The 25388-nt window shown below is 40.3% G+C and overlaps 1 protein-coding gene across 3 annotated transcripts in view; it reads right to left on the bottom strand.

Moving 5' to 3' along the window:
• The window catches only part of NALF1 (NALCN channel auxiliary factor 1), a 615281-nt gene extending 597336 nt beyond the window's left edge, over nucleotides 1-17945 (bottom strand). The window contains exon 1 of one of the 3 annotated variants that reach the window (XM_025262595.3): nucleotides 16514-17945. In XM_025262595.3, the coding sequence (XP_025118380.3) occupies nucleotides 16514-17419 (906 nt within the window). In that variant the 5' untranslated portion in view covers nucleotides 17420-17945. The remainder of the gene's footprint in view (nucleotides 1-16513) is intronic. The other 2 variants (XM_025262596.3, XM_025262594.3) reach the window with 2 other exon arrangements.
• Nucleotides 17946-25388: the final 7443 nt, after the last annotated feature.

Genomic DNA, 25388 nt, shown 5'->3' with positions numbered 1-25388 from the left:
ACAACTTCAACCTACCAGCACTGCTAACCAGAGAGGGGGAAAAAATTCAATAATGCATATGGGACCACATAGGTTTCTTTTATTTCAGTGTTCATTCAGTGAAACCTCTCACTTAATGGAGAATCAGTCATTCAACAAACTATTATCAAACACAGTCCCATGATCTGTTGTTGAGTAACAAACCACTAAAATGTAGTATAAAATGGCAACTACTTCATTACAGCTAGGATTCTCTGTCTCAGGAAATCAGACATCACACAGAGGGCAGCTTTTCCGTCCTCTGAAGTGTCTGGTGCTTTGAGAGGATTTGAAGGGCTCGTGGTGAATTAAATGTCTGGGCAGAGGGCTCATCTGGAGGCTTCACTCACACATGTGGCACCTGGCCCGGGTCAACTCAAAGGCTGGGCTCAATCCAGACCGTCCATGAGAAAGCCTACCCATGGTCTTTCTATGTGGCTTGGGCTTCCTTACTGGATGTCGGTCTTGGATTCACGGGCAGCCCAAAGCTTCAAGAATACATGTCCCAGCGAACAAGGAAGAAACTGCATAACCTTGAATCACCTACCTTGGAAGTCACAGAGCACTATTTCTGTGCCGGTCTTTTGAATGAAGCAGTCCTAATAAGCATACCCGGATTCAGAGGGAGGGCACCCTCCCAGGTGGAGAAGCATCAAAGAATCTGCCTCAATGTTTTATAACCATCATGAGCTCAGGTTTTCTTTCTTTTCTTCTTTAAAAAATGATTACACAAAAAATAGGAATAAGTCATAATTCCTAGCTTGAAGGGTCATCTCAAAATCTAACAGGAGAAACAAATGGGCAGGTACATTTGTATGAAGTCAATTGCATGGATTTATCGTGTAAACCATCCACATGCTGCTAGAAACTGTCTTCAAGCTAATGTTTTCAGTTATTTTCAACTTTCTTTCTTTTCAATAATCTTTGAAAATCAAGGACTGGTTCTATACTATAGCAATGTAATAGAAAACAAATATAATTGTCAAGAGTTTTAAGTATAAGTCTTATGCTCTTTGCTTACTTTTCTGCAAAATGGGGATAGTTATCTGACCTGCTTCAGAGGAAAACTGTCCTCCAACTTTGGGCACAGCTTTGCTGCCCGCCCATGAATCAAATCAAAATTTTAAAAGCAAAATTAATATTTACAAAGATAGAGAAATAGCTTTACATCATTTTTTCCCTATACTTGGGTTGCTGACTGATTAACAAACTTTCTTCATCAGAGGACCAAAGCAGTCACTATACTTATATTTATTTCTATATGAATAATACAAAAAGTCCCTGAATACCCATTAGGGATTCAGCTTCTTCCTTGTCATATTGCTAACACTCTAGCTCATTCCATACTGTGAAATGACACTGAAATGCTTGGAAAGTGATTTTTTTAAGCCACAGTGCCAGTCTACCAAATTATAATAAACATATAACTTACACAGACTGCATTAGTAATATTGGCATAATTAGCAAACATTTTCCTCCCCACACACCATTGATTCTTTTTTAAAACAGTTTTGAATTATGAAAAAAATTAAACATATAGAGAATTTGAAAGACTAACAACTAAACACCCATATAATCATAACACAGATTTGGCAAATGTTGCCGTAATTATTATGCTTTTATATTTTCATCCAAACGACATCAAAGCAAGTCACAGATGTCACAACGCTCTCCTTAAGTGGAAAGTGATATTTTAAGACATTTCTCTGTCGGTTACTTAAACTTTTGGAACTATCTGACCTGTGTAGGTGATTTCTCAGATGACATAACCATTGTAAAGTTATATCTTTCCAGTCTCTCAAAATTCATAAACTAATCAGCAGAACTAAACAATGATATATTTTTTCTAAATTTGAAAAAAAAAACCACGAAATTTTTTAAAATTGCTTTTCTGAAAAGGTTCAGAGATGAATAGTTATTTCTTTCTTTAAGTGGCCAGATTAAGGAAACACATCCCCACTGCAAGCTATGGAATAATTACACTGCTGTTTATTACTTTTGAAACCCATAATTACCCATAAAGAAGCATGTACAAATAAAATACTGTGTTTATATTTGCCATATAAAAAGCGCCCTTGTTCAGCAACAAAGATATCAAACACCATATTTTATAAAATTAGTATTTTGTAATTATTTGACTTAGGGCCGATTGTATTTTTAAGAGAGAAAAAATTAATTTATAAGCAAGTTAGAAGAAACAATTTCATGTTGAAGTTGCAGCACTGTCCTGAATTCAAAGCTCTAAGCGAAATCTAATTTCCATTTACAGGTTGAAAGTGAGACCACTTGAAAAGAAATATTTGTTACCAAGTTGTTGTGTCTTTTTAGTAGCAGATTATGAACACAACAGCTTTTAGCTTAAGAGATTTACATGCCTTTTAATCTTGTTCTCATTAACAAGTACCTAGAAAAAGAAAATCAAATATTCTCCCAGATTTTCCCTCATATTCCTTCCTTCTCTTACATTAGTAAGTACCCTGTTTATATATAAAGTTCTTACATTTTTTTCATGTCCATATATGAGTCACACATGATGAAGCATCTGATTATTTATTCTTTTTTTAACTGGGTGCACTGTGGGATATCTTTTATCTCAGTGCCTAAATTACTATTGCCATATAATAATAGTGTTCAAGTTATCTAAGAACAGTTACCACTAAAGATCTGTTTTTAAAAGGAAATATTCATTCATCCTTATACTACGTTTTTTTACTATAGAGCACCAAAAACTGTATGACAAAGTGCATTCCCAGAGGCGATGATTACAAATTAAGTTATTAAACGTTCTTTATGGAGCATCCTTTAATACATCTGGATGGCAAAGAAGATTAAAATAACCACTGTGATCACTCTGAGAAAATGGGTGTGTTTTCTTCAGGCCTGACACTCTTTTGGCCCCTCTGATCCACCTGCTGAAATCCAAAGCAAGCACTGGCAGCCCTGAGCACGGCCCTTCACCATTAACTGGAGAAATCAGAGGAACTGAGCTGAACAGCCTCCTGAGAAATTCTCTTTAATAATTTACTACATTAAATGCATCATATATTGTCACAGTAGAAAAAGAAGAAAAAAAAAACGGGAGAATAAGAATAGGCTCAGGGCCATACAAAACAGCCCAGAATGGAGACCACATTATACACACAAAAATAAATTCTGATCATCAGTCACACAGCAAGTGGGGACCTCCACTGACCATTGTGTGTTGCCTTTGGTCTCTCTGCAGCCAGTCACACAGAAGTGGGGAGTGGGGACCTCCATAACCATCAGGTGTTGGCTTTGTCTCTGCAGCACCTTCACCTGGTCATGTGTATGTCAAACGTCAGGCCACTAAGATAAACTAATATATTTAGATGAAGGGAAAATGTTTTGCCCTAAACAATATCTACGTGTCTCCTGCATTGCAGGTGGATTCTTTACCTGCTGAGCTATCAGAGAAGCCCAGACAATATCTATCATGAGTTAACTCTTCTATAGTTCATCTACAACAAAATCTAGTTTTGACTTGAAAAAAAAAAAAGTAAGTCGTTGAGTGCCTTTAGCTATAGTGTTTTCATTTTTATTAATATAAACAAAGATAAAGAAATGCAAATTTGTTCTGCTAAGTTTTGCATTTCCCTTTCACTTTTCACTTTCATGCATTGGAGAAGGAAATGGCAACCCACTCCAGTGTTCTTGCCTGGAGAATCCCAGGGACTGAGGAGCCTGGTGGGCTGCCATCTATGGGGTCGCACAGAATCAGACACGACTGAAGCGACTTAGCAGCAGCAGCAGCTTTTGCATATAACTATTTAAAGTGGGTATTGTGGAAAAACTTAAACATCCATCCAATTAGAGTGTAATGCTGGAGAAACTCTAATACAGAACCTAACTTGTAGCTCAGCTGGTAAAGAATTTGCCTGCAGTGAGGGAGACCAAGGTTTGATCCCTGGGTTGGGAAGATCTCCTGGAGAAGGAAATGGCAACCCACTCCAGTCTTCCTGCCTGGAGAATCCCATGGACAGAGAAGCCTGGTGGGCTGCAGTCCATGGGGTCACAGGAGTCGGACATGACTTAGCTACTAAACCACCACCAATGGTCAGTGAACTTCGAGTTGGGCACATTTGCCATGCTGCCGTCTGGACAGCACAACCCGGGCAAAGCCCAGCCTCTCTGTCCATGTTAAAACTGACTCTTTATCAGCCTTTTAAAGTCTCTACCTTCATGAAATAACTGAGGATTATCAAAAATCAACCCTGCTGCCCTCAGAGAACCATTTTAGATTTTTGTTATGAAAAGTTCAAGCACTTAATAATGTATGAAACATCAAGTTACAGATTTGAGACTTACAAGTATTCAAGGATCTTGTTAACTTTTTCCAGATTTTTAAGTTATTTGGAAATAAATTATTTCTCAAAGACTAAACAAACAAAAAGAGTTTGGTCACTCTTTTAATATGCTCGCTCTTGTCAAAAATTATTTAGATAAATAACTGCTTTGACTTCTTGTGGGTGAAGCAGCATATACCCGGTTGGCCTGTTCTATCCATTAAGTCATACGATCAAAAAAATACAAGGACCTAAAGATTGAATCATTTATTTTAATAATTTTAAATAGCCAATTAATCGCACAGAGAAATCAAGTCCATGACTGAGCAGCTGATAACTATGCCAGCTGAAAATAATCTATATTCATCAAAGAAGCCAAACTATGCTGACAAGGATTTTGTTTACTCAGACTTGAATTCCATCTCACTGGAATTTTCAGATATAGTAAATGAAAATGAACCTTTAGTTTAAAAAGTCTAAACTGAAATGATAAGGAAAGGGCTCATTTTTTTCATAAGTGACTTCTAAATTTTCAATACATATTTAGAAAATCCATGGGGCAGATTGAACATATCTGAATCTAGTCATAATTCGCCAGCCCTCTACAAAGCTACTCAGATGTAAGCCTCGCAGCTCCCCTGACAGCTAGGTCATCTGCACTTGCCTGCGGTCTTTTTCCCCACGTGATGGCACCTGGATTTTGACATGATGCCGCAGCCTCAGAAAGCGCAGGTGCCCACAGCTCCTTGCTTAGCAGCCCATAGGGACCTGTCTCATTTTCACTAAGAAAAAGGAGAAATTCTGTTTTTGTTTGTTTGTTTGTTTTTAATGGTTTAAGATTCAGATTCACCTTTTTAAAAATACTTGCTTCTCTTCAGACAGACTCTCACTGCTTATCTAGGGTCACTGTGACTCCCGAGATTAAATACATCACCAGTGCCTTTTTAAATGCCTCTGTGGAAAATAAGTCAAAAGTCTCTATCAGGGAGTTGATCTGCACCAGGACAGCTCTGGTCAGAAACTGATGACTGGATCAGAAGGACAAACTTGTCAATGTTTTCCATCAGCTCAGTGTCTTAACAGTCGGGTGAGCTTTGCAGGGTGACACCATCCTGTCATGGAGTCAGAGTAGCCTGGATGAACAGATGAGAGCTCCACCCATCCACTATATACATATATACATGTGTGTGTATATATACACACACACTGCCCGCACGGCTTGCAGGATCTCAGTTCCCCAACCAGGGATAGAGTCCAGGTCATGACAGTGAACATCCGGAATCCTAACTACGAGGCCACCAGGAAACTCCCTCGCCAGCTACATTTTTTATTATATACCTGTTCCTTCTCTCCTCAACATGGATATGTATGTATCCACATCTTGCAGGAACTGATGGAACAGCCATGTAAATCTAGGTGTTTCTGACTTTTAGGCCTCTGCTCTTCTCCTATACCCAGCTGCTGTAACAGAAACACTGGATGTAAGAAGTTATAATTTCTCTTATGTGCCAAAGAACTTTATGTTCTATCCACTCCTGCTGTCAGCCACCCACGTTCTCCCCCTAAAAAATTAAAAAAAAAAAAAACTAGATGAGCAATGATTTGTGGCAGAGTGAACACATTATAATAAAGTCAGAGGCCATGAGATTAAGAGCCAGATACTACTGGTTTGAGTTCTGTCTATGCCACACCTGTCTGTGACAATTTTGGCACACTTCCTACCTTCTCTAAGCCTTAATTAACCCATTTGTTGAAGCAAGACCCCTGCTTCCACATGGCAATTTTTATCAAGTTAAAGAACCTTGCTGCGCCTTTTCTTTCTGAGGGCAACTGTGTACTGTTCCCAGAGCACAGCTCAGTCTTCCAGCCTACCCTGTTCAGTCTGGCATATCTCGGTGCCCGCCACGTTGGTCTCGTCCACCAGCTCTAGTTCAAATGCTGAGGCAACCTTTAAATCTACTTCCTCTCCCCCCGCCAATTAATAAAAACACTAAGCATGGCTGAGTGTGTAAATAGAGGGGCAGAGAGGAAAATAACAGGGGCAACCGAAACAGAACACAAAGACAAGTAGCTAGAGGGTTCAGCAAAGGGCTCCAACTTTCAAAATGGAGCTTGGAGGCACAGGAGACTCTGCAGTGCCTGAGGAACAACATAACAAAGAATTTCTCCCAGGATTGTTTTCACCCCAAGGTTTCTGGGAGATGGAGGTTATTACAATGGTTTCTCCATGTGTCCTCCCCCAAACGTTTGTACACAAAAGGGCTCAAGTCCCTTTGCAGTAATCTAAGAGGATCCACTGAGTCTAAACAGCACATGTTAATTTTTAATCTGAAATAACAAGGGGAAAAGTCAAGCTTTAGGAATGCAACATTTTCACCCTGAATTTTTGTTTTCAGCTGAATTTTTTGTTTTCCGTTTCATTCTAAAGACTCACCTTTAGTCACCTTTCCAAAGAAGCAGAAGGGATGTAGACATAGTAAAATCAGGTTTTATCATGCAAAATACAAAGTCTGTTTATAAAACTCTTGTAATTGACTGTTGCTTACCCCAGAAAATTTACATGAGATATCAAGTGAAGCAATTTTACTGATTTCCCCACAGCTTTCTCCCCATGGGTTTTAATGAACTGCTTCTACTTATTGGGCATCATCAAGCCCCAGGTTGGATACTTCAACATGCATGGGAGTCTCTTGATTTCTTCCCATAACTGTCTTATGAAAGAGGTGCTAGAATCCCTATTTTAAGTTATTTGCATGATGTCATATAATTAATAAGAGATGAAACTGGGAGTTGAACCCAGTCTATCCTCAATACTTCTTGTAACTATTTTACTATACTTCTCTATTAGGTTTAAAATTAATTTCTATTTTTAGAACTTTCTATCAAACATACTAAATATTTTTGAATAAAACAGATAATGAGATAGCCATACTTAATTCCACAGACTCTATAACTATGTCACTGAACCCCAGGACAGCACATTTCTAAAGAAAATAATTCACAGTGACACATATAATTATTTATGATCTCATATTTACAGCTAATAATTATTTTCTATTATTTGAAAATGAATATTCTACTTTATTTAAGCATTTTCAAGATAACAATTGTACTTATTATCTGAAATTCTGAAATTAAAGCATTGTTCCTCTTTAAAATATAAACAACAAAACAAAGGACCTTAGCTGCACAGCACAATGAACAAAGATAAAACCTCCCTCCTTCCCGAGAATAAGCAATAAATTAGAGCCTGTCCTCTTTCCTTTGGGATCTGGGGCCTTCACTAATTTTTTATGAAAGTGATACTTAGATCAAAAGCTACAAATATTCTAATGCTTATTTCATCATAAAATATTTATTCCTTTAAACTCACATCTTCCCGCCTTTTCATTTCCTTTTTCTTTTCACCACCGAACTTAATGAAGAATCGTTCAAACTAGTCTTTATTTCCTCAACTCCAGCTCATTCCTTAATGCATCACAATTTCACATCTCTTTCATCAGTCTATTGAAGCTAGTCTTGAAAGGTTCAACAAGACTTGATAGTCAAATGCAGTGACCTATTTCTAGGCTTCATCCTACATGTTCTTTCTGAAACATAAGACACCCTTGACTGACTCTACATCCTTCTTAAAACTCCTCCCTATATTGTTCAGATCTTCACATGCTAAGGATGCTCTCCTTTCCGTCCACCTCTGCCCCTCCCCACCCACCCTCCCCCATTCTCCCTCTGTTCTCATCCTCCCGTTTTCACTCTCGTTCCCTGCTTCTTCTCGGTCTCTAGTTCTGGTCCCTTTTCTGCCCAGACCCTTTAACGTTGCTCTTCCTCAGAATTCATCCTTGACATTCTCTCCATGTAATCTGTTTCTGTTAAATCATCTACTCTCTGCCCACAGCTTCCTAGATCAAACTACATCACATGTAGAGAGGAAATGCCGCACCAAAGGCCCTACTTATATGATACACTATCTACTGACATCTCCTGATAGCATTATCTCCAAGAATGGACTCCTGTCATTTCACCAATCTCAATCCCAGTGTGTTCTTCCTCCTGTATTTGCTATCTCATTCCATGCATCCACATCCAGAGTATCACCTTTCCTAAAGTCTGAATCAAATCCTTCCTCTACATGGCAACTGGCAAATTAGAACCCAGAGAAGTCTCCTGAATCTTGCTTTCTTCTCCCCTTCCATAGCCACCATAGTCATTTAGAATGTTCTCTCCATCCAGGTAGCCACTAGCCACTTGGGGTTATTTAAATTTAGACTAACTGAAATGAAATATAATTTGAAATTTAGTTTCTGACATCACTTCACCCTCTTCCAATGTAACAACATATTGCTTCCAGGGCTAAGTTTTGAGGAAAACAAACCATCTCAAGTAAATCACTTGATTAAAATTCCTCTCTGATATTACATCACATAGAGGACAAGATTCAGGCCCTTAGAATGGGATACATGGTTCTTCACAATTGAGCACTAATCTCTCTCCAGAGGCATTTCCTCCAGCTCTTGCCATATAGCTTACTCAATGTGTGAGCGGAAGTGTGTGCCCCCAAATTTATACACTGAAGCCCTGACCCCTCAGTGTGATTGTATTCAGAAAGAGGGCATATAAAGGGCTAAAAAAGTTTAGATAAATATTAAGATTTCTAACTATTACAGATTTCAGGCAATATGTACACAATTCTCAACTCATAAACTCAACATCTTTTAAAACACTGTGGTAAAAATTGGATGGCTGTTTAAAAATGTTAAACAAAAAGTAACTATATCTTACTGAACTTACGAACTCAGTGTAAGAACTATCACAGATTTCCAAAGTCTGCTTCCCTCCCTTCAAAACTGTATCTATATCCGTCCTCTGTGCCACTCGAAATGGAAATCTAAGTGTTCTGCTGGTAGTCATACCATTTATTCATAGTCATAACCAGCCCCCCCAACAAGACTTTATGAACCTGGAATTCTTGGCCATTCATTCCAGCTGTCTAGGACTCCAAAATTTCTGACATCATAGCTTGCTATATCATCTATAAAACACTTTTAATGATAAATGAAAAATTAAAAAGTATTTGTGGATTTATATACTTATCTCTTCACTATTCAATATGAACTGTGGTGTTCATTGGAAGGTCTGATGTTGAAGCTGAAACTCCAAAACTCTGGCCACCTGATGTGAAGAGCTGACTCATTTGAAAAGACCCTGATGCTGGGAAAGATTGAGGGCAGGAGGAGAAGGGGACGACAGAGGATGAGATGGCTGGATGGCATCACCGACTCAATGGACATGGGTTTGGGTGGGCTCTGGGAGTTGGTGTTGGACAGGGAGGCCTGGTGTGCTGCAGCTCATGGTGTCGCAAAGAGTCGGACACGACTGAGAGACTGAACTGAACTGATTCAATATGACTGTAATGATCATAATGAAGGGAGAAAAGAAAACACAATAAGGTGAGGAAGTGAGCTCGATCTTTAACACTACCAGCTGTTTGAGCTCGGGACAGTTAACTTTATGTCCTCACTTTACACATCTGTAAAATAATGTGGTAGAACTTATAAAGATGGCATGATTAAATGAATTAGACTAGTTCCTGACTTCTAATCAACTCGAAAACCTGTTAGCTATTACTGAAGCTCGTCCTGGCACTTAAACTTCTGAGTGACTCCGATCATTTTCTGAGAAAACAAATACTTTGTCATGATCATACGTTTAAATCTTAGTTCAATTTTTTTTTCCCCAAATAAACTAAGTCAGTGAGAGTTCAGGAGGAAAGAGACGGATTATTCCTGATGGCAGTGCAGATGCAGAGAAGTAAGACTTCTGAACTCTGGGTGTCCCATGGGACACAGGCCCTGCGAGTGAAGCCTCCAGATGCCAGGAGAGGATTCAGCCAGATGGAAGCAAGAGGGCACATTGATAGGAAGAAGAGGAAATCGACGGCTGAGGACTCACGGTGTTGAGTAGAGCCCAATTTCCTTCTCAAGAGGGGCAGAGCATCTGACATATACAATTCCCATGTATTTCTAAAGAAGTAATTATTGCATCCACCCACTCCACATACATGTAGATATACTACTACTGTTGCTAAGATCATTAACTGAATTTAAACACTAGCAAACTTGCATTTTTTTTTGCAGGATTTTTTTCTTTTTTTTTTTTTTTTTTTTACCATCCGTAATAGCATCTACAACTTTTTCTTTTAATAAATGACTCTGTGTAGAAACAGAGAGGGAAGGCCAACTACTAACCTTTTAACACTTTAAACACCCAAGAAGGAAATATTTTCATGCATTCTACACAATGCATAGCATAAACCATTAACTATTACCAAAGAAAGGCAGATGTGAATTCCTGTTTTCAGTTTTAAAGAATCGAAGGAAATTAAAACATTTTATTACTGAAATTTCATTATTTGGGTTGTAAGGTTTTATTGCTTATTAATTTAAGGTAAAACTTAAATTTAGTGTTTCACAGCATTTCTAATCTAACTTAAAAAAAATAAAATGTGATGATATTACAGTCCCTTCAAAACAGAACAATGATAAGATCCCTCTAAAATGAATTTCTAAATTAAGTGTGGTAGCATTCTGTGTCTACTTAGCAATTTGTACCTTCACAACACTCTATGAATGTCAACTAGTTATTCCAGTATGACAGAAATAAGTAAGAGAGGAGATACGGCTGGTCACCATAATGGAGAAAGAACAATAAAAAATAATTAGTAATTCTCTAGGTTGAATAAAGTAAATAGGTGAAGAAAGAATAAACCAAACCACATGAAATACTATGACAAGCTGAAATGTTTTCTCTTAAAACCAATGCATACTTTTGAAAAAGTCTAAATTTTAGCCATTGTATTATACAAGCTAAAATTAGAGACAAAGTAAGGAGGCTGAGGCTCCTCTAATCAAATAGTTGATCGTCTCACAGAGAGACAATCATCTGATTTCTGCACTCATGCGCTCAGCCCATTAGTGAACAACAGAATAATGACTCAGTTCTGGCTAAAAGACAGAAAATCCACAGCCAGTAGGCCCATCCTTGAATGTTCAAAGCTCCGGCCTTTTCTGCACCCTTCTCTCCGTGTTCTTTCCTCGGCACGTTGCCTAAAGCTCGCACACAACCGGTTCGCGTTCATCTGACTTCCTCCGCCCTGCCACAGGGTATTCGCTCCCCCTAGTCCGGTAGCCTTTACCACTTAGAAACAATGTAAGCTCCTTTCTCCTCTGTTGAACCAATGAGGTTATTATGTATTACAGAGGCGCAGGACCTAAAAGGTTTTTCCACTTCGCTTGTCACTCAACTAGAACAGCGGTTCTCACCCTAGGCTGCACGGCACCAGGGAAACTGGAAGACCCCAAGCTCATGACGCAAGTCAGGCCAATGAAATCAGAATCTCTTCGGGCTGGGCGTATTTTCAAAGATTCCCAGGATATTCTGCTGTTATGCCAAGGACCACTGATCTAGAGTAAATGTTAACTGATATTGAAGAAATATCTTTTGAGCGTAAGTCAACATAAAGCGAACAATGACATGTTTGGTGCCTAGTCAACATGAGGTCGACGTAGAAGATTAAGATTGAAACGGAAATTGGGAATTGAAATTGAGGCAATAGGTCAATAATGCAAACCAAAATAGTATTGTGTTTCAAACAGCTATCTATAGATTTGTTTTTGTACATTCAATCTACTACCAAAATATATCGATGCATTCTGATTTATTTGTGGGAGAGCATGAGACTGAGAACATTATTTGATTTTTTTCCTTTATACTTTAATTCACCTTGCATATGCAGACACCAATCTCATCTAATTAAAGTGATTAAAACCAATGTATAACAGCAATTATTAAAATTTTGTGGTTATGCCCTATATAGCTACTAATCTGACCCAGTTACAAGTCAGAATTTTTTTAAAAAAAATCATTCCTTGGTTTATAAAGCACCCCATTTTTATATGGGGCAAAAATATTAAAAATTAAAATCTGGTCCTAAAAATTTATGACAGTGGCTTTGACCTTATAAATGGCCTTATTAGTGGTTAAAGTGACCATCTGACGGTTAGACTGTGTGATATTGCAGAGAAGTGATTCAGTTATAAAAACATGATTTGAAAATACTACAGTGGTAGAATGCAAAAGAGGTCTACTTGCAGATGTATTCCACATTCTGGATACTGTCATAATATATACAGTAGCGCTAAACTGATTACAGCAAAGTATTTTATATATAATATTTAAGTGGAAAAAATTGTTAGATATTTCCTTAAAAATCATTTTAAAATATCTACACTGTATGACACTAAAATAAATAAGAATTTTAGAATGGCTTTTTGTGTAAACTGCATATTATGTAACCAAATTTTACATTCTCAAACTGCTTAATGTTTTTGAGTGGTTTCTGCAAAGGATACACAAAGCTCTGAGTATCACAATTGTTACATACGAGGAACATTAGCAGAGTATTCTTCTGATCGTTGTCTGTTATATAAAATATGCAATATAATTTAGCATAAAATTATGAAATAGAAGTATAAGAATGTATACATTCTTGACAGTATAAGGATTATAATCTATTCTAAGAGAATTAAAATACAGTGGTACAGTGATTTATATTAGAATCTAATCTCAAACTCACTTTCCCTGACCATCTGTCTGGAGGAATAAAACTATTAGTAATAAAGGTTTACCTGCAGCATGGACATTTATATTCCCTGAATATTTGTTTTATAATATGTGATTTCAAGAATGCCTAGAAGCTAAAGAATGGCATATTAAAAAAAATCTTCATAAGAAAAACAACTAAACAAAAATTAAGGCATGTTAATAATGTACATTGTAATTGTTTATGATTGGAAGAGTGTATTTTTTAATATTGCCAGCCATCTTGAAGACTTTCACAGATTTGTCAGATTCCTGCTGTATGTCAAAAACATTATTTAGAATAAAACTGCAAAGTTCAGAGAAGAATTTCTGTCATAATTTTTGCTACTTGAATGCTATAGTCTAAATGATATATGCAGAAGTTCTTATTCTTTACCATAAATTAATTCCCAGATAAAAGTGTATATTTATTTTAAAAATTAAACCAGTTATCTCTAAGAATATTAAAAAATATTCTTGGGTGTAAATGATTTCTATTATATATTGCACATAAACCTTTACTAAAGTAAATCCAAGCTATATTTGATCTCCAATGACTACGGGTCCAAAGCAATATGATTTGATTAAGTCAATATTAAGGGTTTTTTTTTTTTTTTTTCACTATAATGGGCCAAAAGTCCCTTAAATCAAGTTCAATAAAAATTAAATTTAATCCATTTTAATTGCATACCTACATGGAATGTGGCATTTTTTGTTTAATGGGAGCAATTATAAAACTAGAAGGCAATAATATGTCCTAACTTTTAAAGTTTGGAAGTCACTATATTAATCATGTAATTATACATGGGTATTATAAAGTTAATATGTTTCTTCTAAAATATAAATTCTAATTATTTGTATAATTAATGTTATAGCATATATCCTATATATAAATGTATAAATATATTAATAAACTATTAGATTTTTTTCATGAATATATTACCAACTCTGGAAATATAATGCATTTACTTTTAATGTAGCTTAAGACTTTGTCATTAACCTTAAAATGTAGAAAATTTTGCATGGACTATATATCTTGAACATTGCCCTTGAAGATAGATAGACATCATTTCAAATTATAAGCATGTTTGAAATAAGTAAAAGTGTTCAGAAAGAAACTCAGATACATTCTTCAAATACCACCAATAGCATTTTAAGTCAAGTAATATACTTTGTATGTGGATGTGATCGCAGTTTTGCAAAATCATAAAGAAGCTGTATGTTAAGCTAAGGATCTAATTAATAGATTTGTAAATTATCAACCAAGAACACACACTGAACACACCTCACCCTGGCACCCAAAATTTGAAACTGTGTGAAAACAGTTATCCTGGAATAAATGTCAAGTGTTTCCAACTGACAACCAACCAACCAAAAAATAGCTCAAGGCATCACAAGTAATAAATCCCGTGTTGTGGAGATGAAAAACTCAAATGTCTGTGTTTACTTTTCAGTATGAAGAAATGTTTCTAAAAGGAGTTAAGATTTTTTTAATGTGCTTTTGTGTATATAGCTCACAATGACTACTTTATATGAAAACATAATCCAGAAGTAGTTCCTAACATTACATGTTCATTTAACCTACACTATACCTTATAGCTATGATGATATAAGTATAAAGTTGATAATTATTTCAGGTCAAGAGAAAACTCTATATTTATTTATATATACATACATGTATAGATATTTATTATGTGAATATTCAAATAAAATAAATTTGACAGGCTTATTTAAGAATATTCTGTAGTCTGCAATGTAGACTACCTTGTGAATACTGAGCCTATGCAAACTGAAGTAACTAGAAATTTCTATGAGAGTTTACATTCAAGGAAGCAAGAAAATTCAAATTATTACAAGGGATCACTTTAAACATAAATACACTGAAACCTTTGCAAGTTTTTTACTGGTAATAAAATTAGTAGACAGATCCATTTCCTTGCAATTCTGAGGAAACATTACCTTGTCAAAATAAATAAGTATGCAACAAATATACTAGTCGTTCATTAGTAACTTCTACCATTAAGATTAATTCCCAGGCATATGGTTAAGAAGAATATATAAAAATCTTTTAAGATCCATTTATCTAATGAAGCAGCATTCTAAATTAATGCTGCAAATGCAATATCATTATTTGCAAAGAAGATATGTTTCTGGTCTTAAAGAATGTTGGCAAAGCAAGCTTAGTTTTAGTTTAGCTTAGTTGTCAAAAGCACAACTAATCAATCCAAGCTAGAATACAGCCCTTGAACTGCGTTCAGTTTGAGTAGGTATCCCTTAGGCCAGTTCTCTTGTGAAAGCATCACAAGAACCCTTTGATCCATACTGCCCTTGACCACACTTTTCCAGCAAGTGAGGCAAAGGAGGCTCAGTTGTGTTCCTTAGGGGAGGTTCGGGGTGTGATGAAGAGAAAGGTAGAGAGACAATATGGCGGATTATTTCTTTTGAAAAGCAATACTATTTTATTGCATTAAGAAATTACCTTTGGGGCAAAACATCAAGGTTTATTGAGATTCTGCCATCATTTCTTCCCCTACTAAAAGGTCACTGCAGTATCTTCATCTTCAACGGAGCTCTTGAGCAAATCTCATTTCAGCACCATGGACAGCAACACTTCTACTAGGACATGCGCCCATGGTCACATTTGCCATTTCTTAAGAAACTTGCATACACTATTCCTTTGTGAATCAGCAAGGTTTACAGCCATTATTATATTCAACAGGAAGGGGCTGAAGATAATATATGCTATTAATGAGTTCAGTATTTTTTAGTCATGGCATTAAGCATTTGCCAATTAGTACTTCCTGAGAGCATCCTGAAAATTCAAGCTAATTACATAAGGTGACTAATAAATAATCTAACACTGATCAGTTATCACCAGATACATAATCAAAATTTTCTACTCATACTGAGCTTCTGATCAATAACTATACACATTTCTAAGAGAAAATAAGAAACTCATGTGAGTAAATACGCTTAGGAAGGCCCCCCAAACTTTCAAAACAACAAGAATTACTCCTGGAAAACACGTAAAATGCTTATAGTTCTTCCCACATAAACAATCACAAACACTTTCTCTTGTCTCTTTGGCCAACCAGCTTAATTTGTCACTATCAGAGACTTCATGTGTCAGGTCCATAAGCCAGACCACACATGCCTATCTTAGCCTGTTCTGACTTCAGCTGTGGTCACCAGTATGCAGTCCCATCACAGTCTTCCTCACAAGCTTCACTCAAATTACATTAAAAAAAAAAAAAAGTGGCAGAATCTGAACCAACTCCGCAGCTTTAAGAGATAGTTAAAGCACTGGCTTTATCATCTCAGAAGACCAGAGTCCTCTTGATCTTCCAAGGTTTCTCAGAAGGCACTGATCCACCAGCAATTCACAAGAGACCCAAGTCAAGCAGCAGGTCAGGCGCTTAGAACCACAAAAACAAGGGTCGAAGTAACAAAACCAGAGTCAAAAAGCGACTTTAAAACTCTAGAAGACACCTCCACCCAACACACACAGAGATAACAGCGCGAGGAAGGGGGAAAAAAAATCCACGGGTTCCTACCTTACAGTCCTCAGGACACGATTTCACCGAGTACTCCTCCGATTGTAAGTATTTATGCAGCACGCTTTCAAACTCTTCGTACTTCTCCTGAGCGTGGTGGTCGTAGTCTTGGTAAGCCTCGACGCACTGTCTGCAGGTGGTCATCTCCCCGCCCTCCTTGAGCACCACATCCAGACTACAGTTCAAAGTGTTGGGACTGGACAACCCGGAGAACAACTCCCAAAGTGTGTAGGAATTACAAAACGAAAGGTAAAAATCCGACAAGTTCCAGAGCGGAGTTGGCTGCGGCGGGCCCCGGGTCTGCTGCCCCTGCTCCCCCCGGGCCGCCGCCCCCCGACTCCAGTTCCTGGCACACACGGCGTCCGCGCTGTCCACCGTGAAGCACTGGCCCGAGGAGGCGCCCTGCGGGTAACAAGTCTCCAGGCGCCACGCGGGTCTGGCAGAGTTTCCTGGAAGAAGAGGCTTGCCCCGGCTGTCGGTGCCTCGGCCGCCCTTGCCGCCGCCGCCGCCTCCCGGGGAGGGGGGCAGGGTGGGGGACGGGGAGGCGGAGAGGAGTCTGTGAGCCTGGGCGGCGGACGAGGGCTCCCCCATGCTCGCCAGGAGCGCGGGCCAGGACGGCTCGTGCTGCCGCTGCCTCTGCCGCTGCTCCTGCCGCTGCTCCTGCCGCTGCCGCTGCTGCCGCTGCTGCTGCTGCTCCTTGTCCCGGGCGCGGGTCAGCTTGGCCTCGGCGCAGAACCACAAGTGATCAGAGAGCAGGACTGTGAAAAACAAGAGAGAGGCCAGAGACAGTCGCCATTTCTGAGCCCTCTCCGAATCGATGAACGGTTTCTCGTTCTCCCGGGGTGCTGCCAACCAGATTTTTAATCCGTCGTCATACTGCCGACACATCCAAGCACCCCTGGTCATATTTTGGGAGCGCACAGCCCTGGCCGACTCCACCGCGAGGGCTCCGGTGCCGGTGTCACCACAATATGCATTGACTTAGGGGTTCGATTGCCTTCTCCCCTCCTCCCTTTCCTCTCTCTCTCCCTCGCTCCTCTCGCTCTTTGCCTACATCAATATTACCAGGCTTCGGAGGGAGGCAGGACTCGCTTCCGACCTAAGCATCCGCCGACCCCATCCTCTGTCGAGTGGGAAACAACAATGCAGAGACAGGGAGGCAGGGGGGAGAGGGTCGCCCGGAGGCGGCGGCGCGGCTGTGGCCGGCGGCGGGCCGGGTGCAGGAGGCGACGGCGGAGGTGGCGGGGTGGCGGCGCCTGTCAGCCGGGCACGGGCAGGGCGCGGGTCCCCATGGCCCCGCGGAGGACGGCCCGCTCTCCCCGGCCAGGGGCACGCCGCGTCTCCGCTGCCCACGGACTGCGGCCGGAGCGCCTCGCCGGCGCCTCCTCCCCACCCCCCGCCCGCTGCTCCTTCCTCGGCTCCTCCAGCGGCTACTTCTCGCTCGCTCTGCTCGAGTCCGGAGCCTGGGCGGCCGCCGGCAGGGCGCTCCCGCCCCCCCACCCCCCAGCCCGCGCTCCGGCCGCCGCCGCCGCCGCCGCTGCCGCAGGTCCGCCCGCGGGCGCCGGGCTCCGACTGCTGACGCCGCCTCCCCCGGACCTCTGGGCCGAATCGCCTGCGCTGGGCCTCCCGAGAGCCACAGTCATCTTCAGTCCCCGGCTAAGTTGCCGCCATCTTCGTCCTGGAGAAGCACTTTTTGGGGGGGAGCGCCGGCTCGTGCGTCATCTCCTCCTCCCGCGCCGCGCTCGCTCCCTCCTGGCGCATTGGCACCGGGCTTGGCCCGGCGGAGGGGGAGGCGAGGGCGCCGGGGGTCCAGGGGTGGGCGGGGGGAGCCCGGCTGGGCCCGCAGGCCGGCCTGAGCGGCTGCGCGCTGACGCCTGCCCTGCCTTGCCGTCCGCCAGCCCACCCCTACCCCCGCCACCTTTGGTTTTTTTCTGTTATTACTGATAAAAGTCAGACTGCGGACAGCAAGGTTTGAGGATGCCTGCTGAATTTCTTCGGCACCTCCTGCTCCCTCTCGGACTCCGAGAAAAAGTCCGAGTTGCGGCGGGTGGGCAGAGGCTTCTAGCGGGCGAGGGTCTGGATGTTGCCTCCTTAACTAGACAATGAGCGTGGGCTTCCGACGAAAGGCTGCGGGCACGGGAGGAAACCTGAATTGGCTGGCGGGGGGCAGAGGAGGGACATCTGATCTCTTTGCATGTCTCGGGATCCCTGGACAACTAAACATCAACAGCTTCCAGTGTATTATCTTGTCAGATGATTTTAGTATATGGCAGGGGTGACGCGTGTGGCATATATCCTTAGCTGTATGTAGGACAGCGACATTTTTCATAAAGTCAAAGATTAGAAGTGGCCACATAGAGTATCAGAGAAAAATACTAGGACCTCGCCTTCCAGCCTTCACTGACTAGCCCACCGTTTGGAGTTCCAATCCTCCTGACCTCGGAGGATTCCTCCTCCGATCTGGAGCATCCCAAGCTCTCGTGAAACCCACTCCGAAGAGCTGCGCCCAGCCCCCACCGAGCTGGGCTCTGCCGTCGCCCAGGACTTCCGCAGCACCGTGCCGTCAGCCTGCCCTGACGGGTGGCAGCTGTAGCAATCCGAGCCTCTGGTGCCCCTTAGCGTTGGCTCTTGGAGTTCCGAGAAGGAAAAGCCTGTCACGCTAGGAAAATCAGGGGTCCTCTCGACCCCGCATCATGCGGGTCAGTGCTGTGGGCAAACATCAGTCTCCTTTTATGTGAAGACCGTGCCCACTCCGCCCCTCACGCCCACCGAAGCTGCGAGGGCAGGAGACGGAGCCGGTGCAGGCGCCTTCCCTGGGCGCGCGCCCCTAGCGCAGCAGAGGACAGCGGTGTGTTCCACTGAGCACTCACTGTGGCAGGCTCCTTCTCTGCTTTCGAATGACTCTAACTATTCAGTAGGGTGCACATTCACATGAGCAGTGTTAGTGTGCCATCGCTCTAAGTATGCTGAGAACCCAAAAGGACGGATCGTCCGTATTCATATTCTTTTTAGAGGTGCTGTGAGTGTTGACACTGGGGAGAAGTGGGTATTTTTTTAAAAAGCAAGATGCAAAAGATAATTGGCAAGATTCGATCAACTGGTCCTTTCTGCAGCATAGTAGGGTAAATATTAATACTAAATTTTACCCATGTTGAATTGTAAGTTTCTAAAAACTACATGCAGTGGCCATCAAGGCTTGGTGCAATTTGACAGCTGGTTGATCTAAAAGTGTCATATGTTTGAGAAGACAACCTGTGTAAGTATACCATTCTGGTACTTTGGCTTTTAGTGTGTTGAATTTTAACTCCATAAAAGGTCTAGAAACTAAAATATATACTTTCTATGGCAGGTTTATCCTTATCTTATAGCATCTTTAAGCAAATTTCCAGGTTCTGTTGAAAATTTAACATGAAAAAAAAAAACCATTTTATCTGAGCTTTGTATAGAAAGCAGAAGATGAGGAAATAGTCTTTTCGATTCTTCTCTTTTCATAGTTTAAATTATTTTGACATTGAATAAAATATTTTTCTTTTATCTTTTATTTTTCTTTTAAAATATTTTTCTTTTTATCCAGTGATGTGGATAAAGATATCCTTTGGAAAAATCTCTTTAAATTTTAGAAAGCATTTTGTTTTTCTCCTACCCTCTCATCATGATTACTTTTTTCTTAAATGTAAAACTTCAACACACTTAAACCAAATCATTTTTAAATATAAGATAAAGTCTGCTTGTAGAAGTAAGTGAGTATATGGGTGTGGCATTTTCTATTGTATAAATAAATACATATGAAAGATAATATCAGAAGTCTCCATTTCTATTTCTTGATAAACATTCTGCAGAATATGAAAGTGAACACAGCATACTCTAAATCCTGAAATGATTCTCTCTCCCTTTGTTTTGAACTTGTTGGCCCTTTGTGACAAAATAGAGTGTGATAATACAAGGCCTTTCTTTCTATAAACACAAAGTTGGGGGGGGTTGTTTTTTGTTTGTTTGTTTGTTTTTGTTTTTTTGCTTAGCTATCTATCTTTCTCTCTATCTAGATGTAGTTGTTTAGTACCCAGGTTATAGGATTTAATTTCATATTTCTTTCTCTTACCTACCCCCTTTATTCTTCTTCACCTTGTTTCTTCCTAATCTGAAGATGCGGCTCCATTTGTATTTTTTTGATCTGTACTGTGCAAGACTGAAAGCTCAGAAAATCCTTGGCTAAGGAAGTCCACATAAGGAGGCTCACACAGAAAGTTCACAGGCAGACTAGGCTGAGTTTCAGAACACAAAGATGATCTGAGCTCAGGTGACTGGCTTTTTAACCAGAGGGAATTCCATCAGAGCCTTTCTGCCACCCCAAAGGGGTAGAGGAGGGCAAAGTGACTGTTAAGGTTCCCAAGCTGAAGTACCTAAACAGTCCACCACTCCCCACCTGTGCACCATCTGGGCACCACCCAACCCTGTTTCCTCCAAACCCATTTGCTTTCAACCTGGGCAGGTTGGACTTTCAGCTTGAATCAGACCTGCTCTTGTTCACAGTGATTAATAACACCTCAGCTGAATATAAGGAAGATCTTAAGTTATGCCTCCAAGAAAAAAGTGGCAGATGTTCTGCTGAAATGAATTATCACATTTGTTCTTTTTTTCTGTCTTGAAATATATATTCTGTCTCTCCTGTCCCAAGTCCAGCATACTACAATTCATATCGACTCTCTTCCTCAGCCCCTTCACTCCATGTTCATTTTCAGCTTCAAATTTATGTCCACTAGCCTGGAGTTGTGGTTTCTGTTGTATGCTCCTGCTATTGACAGGCAGACTCATTAACTAGAGGATGGACTTTAAAGCTAAGAGGCAACAGAGCTATTCAGATCAGATCAGATCAGATCAGTCGCTCAGTCATGTCCGACTCTTTGCGACCCCATGAACCGCAGCACGCCAGGCCTCCCTGTCCATCACCGACTCCCGGAGTTCACAGAAGACTCTATACATGGACATCACCAGATGGTCAACACCGAAATCAGATTGATTATATTCTTTGCAGCCAAAGATGGAGAAGCTCTATATAGTCAGCAAAAACAAGACCAGGAGCTGACTGTGGCTCAGACCATGAACTCCTTATTGCCAACAGAGCTATTGCAATCAAACTATTCACAATTACTTTAGACAATGCTTCTCCTCATCACATCTACTGAGAGGTGGAGTCAGATAATTCTTTATGGGGTGGGGGCTCTGCATACTTTGCAGGAGCTTCAGCAGCCTCTCTAGCTTCTACTCACAACACACCAGCAGCACATGCATCTCCCCCAGTTGTGGCAACTAAAAAATGTCTCTAAGCATTGCCAAATGTCCCCAGGAGCAAAATCAACTGAGTTGAGAATGACTGCTCTAGAAACATCTCCAGTTAGCAGTTCAGTTCAGTTCAGTTGCTCAGTCATATCCAACTCTTTGCAACCCCATGGACTGCAGCACACCAGGCTTCCCTGTCCATCACCAACTCAGAGCATGCTCAAACTCATGTCCATCGAGTCGGTGATGCCATCCAACCATCTCATCCTCTGTCATCCCCTTCTCCTCCTGCCTTCAATCTTTCCCAGCATCAGGGTCTTTTCCAATGAGTCAGTTCTTCACGTCAGGTAGCCAAAGTATTGGAGTTTCAGCTTCAGCATCAGTCCTTCCAATGAACATTCAGGACTGATTTCCTTTAGGATTGACTGGTTTGCTCTCCTTGCAGTCTGAGAGACTCTCGAGAGTCTTCTCCAACAACACAGTTCATAAGCAACAATTCTTTGACGTTCAGCTTTCTTTATGGGTCCAACTCTCACACCCATACATGACCACTGGAAAAACCATTGCTTTTTAATATGCTCTCTAGGTTGATCATAGCTTTTCTTCCAAGGAGCTTTTCTTCCTAGGTTGGTCTTTTAATTTCATGGCTGCAGTTACCATCTGCAGTGATTCTGGAGCCCCCAAAAATAAAGTCTGTCATTGTTTCCATTGTTTCCCCATCTATTTGCCATGAAGTGATGGGATTGGATCCCATGATCTTCGTTTTTTGAATGTTGAGTTCTAAGCCAGTTTTTTCACTCTCCTCTTTCACTTTCATCAAGAGGCTCTTTAAATTAGCAGTTACTTAATTCATATCTGCATGGCAGAAGCTCTGGCATCACAGATGAAGCTGTAACTGTTTCTCTATATATGGAGAACTTAAAATCTTCACCCAGAATCACCACCTCTTGCTATAGAATTGAAATATTGAAATAATAACAATAAATAATATTGAAAATATTTAAACTCCCTTAACCTCTCACACTCTTCTCTATAAAAATCATGGGGATAAATGATAATTACCTAAATCTGATTAATGTCAGAATTTTCTCCATAATTCAGATAAAATATTATTTACTCCAGATTGTTTACTAATCAGGCAACTGTCTGTACTTTATACATGGACCCTCAATCACAATATGAAAAAGTGAAAGTGTTAGTTGCTCAGTTGTGTTCAACTGTCTGTGACCCCTTAGACTAGCCCACCAGGCTCCTCTGTCTGTGGAATTCTCTAGGCAAGAATACCAAAATGGGTTGCCATTCCCTTCTCCAGGGCATCTTCCCGACTCAGGGACTGAACCCAGGTTCGATCTGCAGGCAGACTCTTTACAATCAGAGCCACCAGGGAAGTCACAGTCACAATATATCATAAACTAAATCAAACATATGTGTGCATTCACATAAATGTAATTATTGTTATCAAATGCATGTTAAATACCACATGCACAATATAGAAAATTAAAAATAACAACGAATTTTAAAAGTTGTAATCCCAATACCCATATATAGTCGCTATTTCCACGATTTGCAGTATCTCTCTAACATTTATTTTACATTATAAATCCCCTATTTTGTGATATTTAGTAAACCGATTTGTTTAAGGACTGAAGTAGGAGGTCTGATAGCATACACATTCACATTTACTAGATAATAATGCAATCTTCCCAAAGTATTGCATTGTGAACTGTAATCAGACACACAAATTCTAATGATGTCTCAAAATATTAGGATCTCTCTCTTTCTCTGACCAGGTGATTAAATCAGAAAGAGAACGAGAAATGGGAAAATAAAAGAAATGAACAATATATAAAATCAAAGGCTCATTACTCTCAAACAAGGGGAAGAAGCAAAGTCAGACTCTGTTATTTTCATCTTATTATCATTTCTATCTAGTCAAACTATGTCTCACAAAATATTTCAGTGATGCTTAGTAAAAGTCTGAAACACTACAACAGCATTTTACTACTTTTCTAAATAACTGGAAACATACTACTTTCTACAATAGATTACAGTTAATTCTTTATTTTTAGGTAATCTGAACCTTCCCTTCTTCTAGTTCCCATTTAGGATGTTTTCAAATAAGCCAACTTTAAGGGTACATGCCCTCTGAAAGTAAACGGTCACAGCCAGCCCCACTTCTGCTTGCTATGTGTTGGTCCAAGAATGAACCACAAGGAGACTGAGATAAAAGACCATATCTAGCCTCTTGAAGCTTAGTAAAGAAGGAGAGAAAAGGACTGGGCCAGCAACCATAACCTGGTGAGGAATGATAAAGGATTAGTGATGTGGGAGGCTTCGGAGGAGGAGAGATGAACTCCAATCTGATTTTCAGACGGCCCAGGATAGAAGGAATCGGGGTATTCAGTGGCATTAGGAAGTATTCTTCAAGAAGACCTCCAATGTTTAAGGACTCTGGCGCTCCAAGGACCCCAGGACACTGGAGGATCTATGGGTGAGTGGGCTGGGCTGGAGTGTGGGAGGCACACAGCGCAGCTGCAAGGAAGAGGCCAGAGAATAGGGCTGAGGCTCCCTCGTCAGTGATACTGTATTGTAAGCCAGGAAACGGTCTCTTCTCCTGAAGGTCCCTGTGATTCACTGAGGAAATGCAGATAGTGATTTAGAAGTTAGTTTTCATTAACATCACTGTTCACCAAAATCAAAATGAGAAATCTGTGCAGGGAAGGCGTTAGCCAGATTAGTAAATACGTGGATTCTTGTTAGCTGATCGGTTCATATGGAGCACAGTGGAAGAAGAGCAGCAAGCTTGGCTGGTATGTAGGTTTCATTTATCAGAAAAAGTAGGCTGTGGAGTCTAGAAACTCCTACACAGGTTTTACCTAAGAGTGTGACTAATGGCACAGAGAAGCCTAATAGAACAGGCACATTTTAGAAGGCAGCTGAATAGCACCCAGCTGCAAATACATTATACTGAGGGATCTGGTGATTAAATGTGCTTTTACGAAAGAACATTGCAGAAATAATCTACATATGTGTCACAGCTCTGTGTTCACTGTTCAGGATGTCATTTATGCTTATATCTTCAGGGTTCTTATTTGATTATATTTTTTGATGCAAATCTGCACCTTTATTCCTAATGAAATGAATGAATTGTTAGGGACTGGAAGGGAGAGATTTCTTTTACTTTGATTTTATATATAAAAATAATTAAAATAATGTTTTGTTCTCTTTTCAAAAATTTATTCCTTAGAGTTAATTATCTGCCAAACAATTTTACCACAGAAAAGTCAAACCGAGAATAAATATTTTATTTTCCAATGAAAACGATTACTTGAATATGTCCACTCTGTGAATCAAATCACTCCTGAGCTATTTTCCTTTTTCACTTTGAATGTCTTCTGGATGCACAAAAACAGGCACATCCTCTTAGTTGTTATTATACACTGTTTATGCACCACACGTGTGTGGAAACACATCATGTTCCCTTCATCTATTAATCTAGGAGGCCATCTTGTGCTTTCAGGATTCACAGATAGTGTGCAAATTCTTGACTAATATGTCTATATTTTTAAAAACAAATTATGGATGAAGAGCTGATGAA

Source organism: Bubalus bubalis, chromosome 13, assembly GCF_019923935.1.
Source record: "Bubalus bubalis isolate 160015118507 breed Murrah chromosome 13, NDDB_SH_1, whole genome shotgun sequence".
NCBI classification, from domain to species: Eukaryota; Metazoa; Chordata; class Mammalia; order Artiodactyla; family Bovidae; genus Bubalus; species Bubalus bubalis.
The sequence above is the reverse complement of the archived record's forward strand: the minus strand, read 5'-3'. Positions and strand labels throughout refer to the sequence as shown.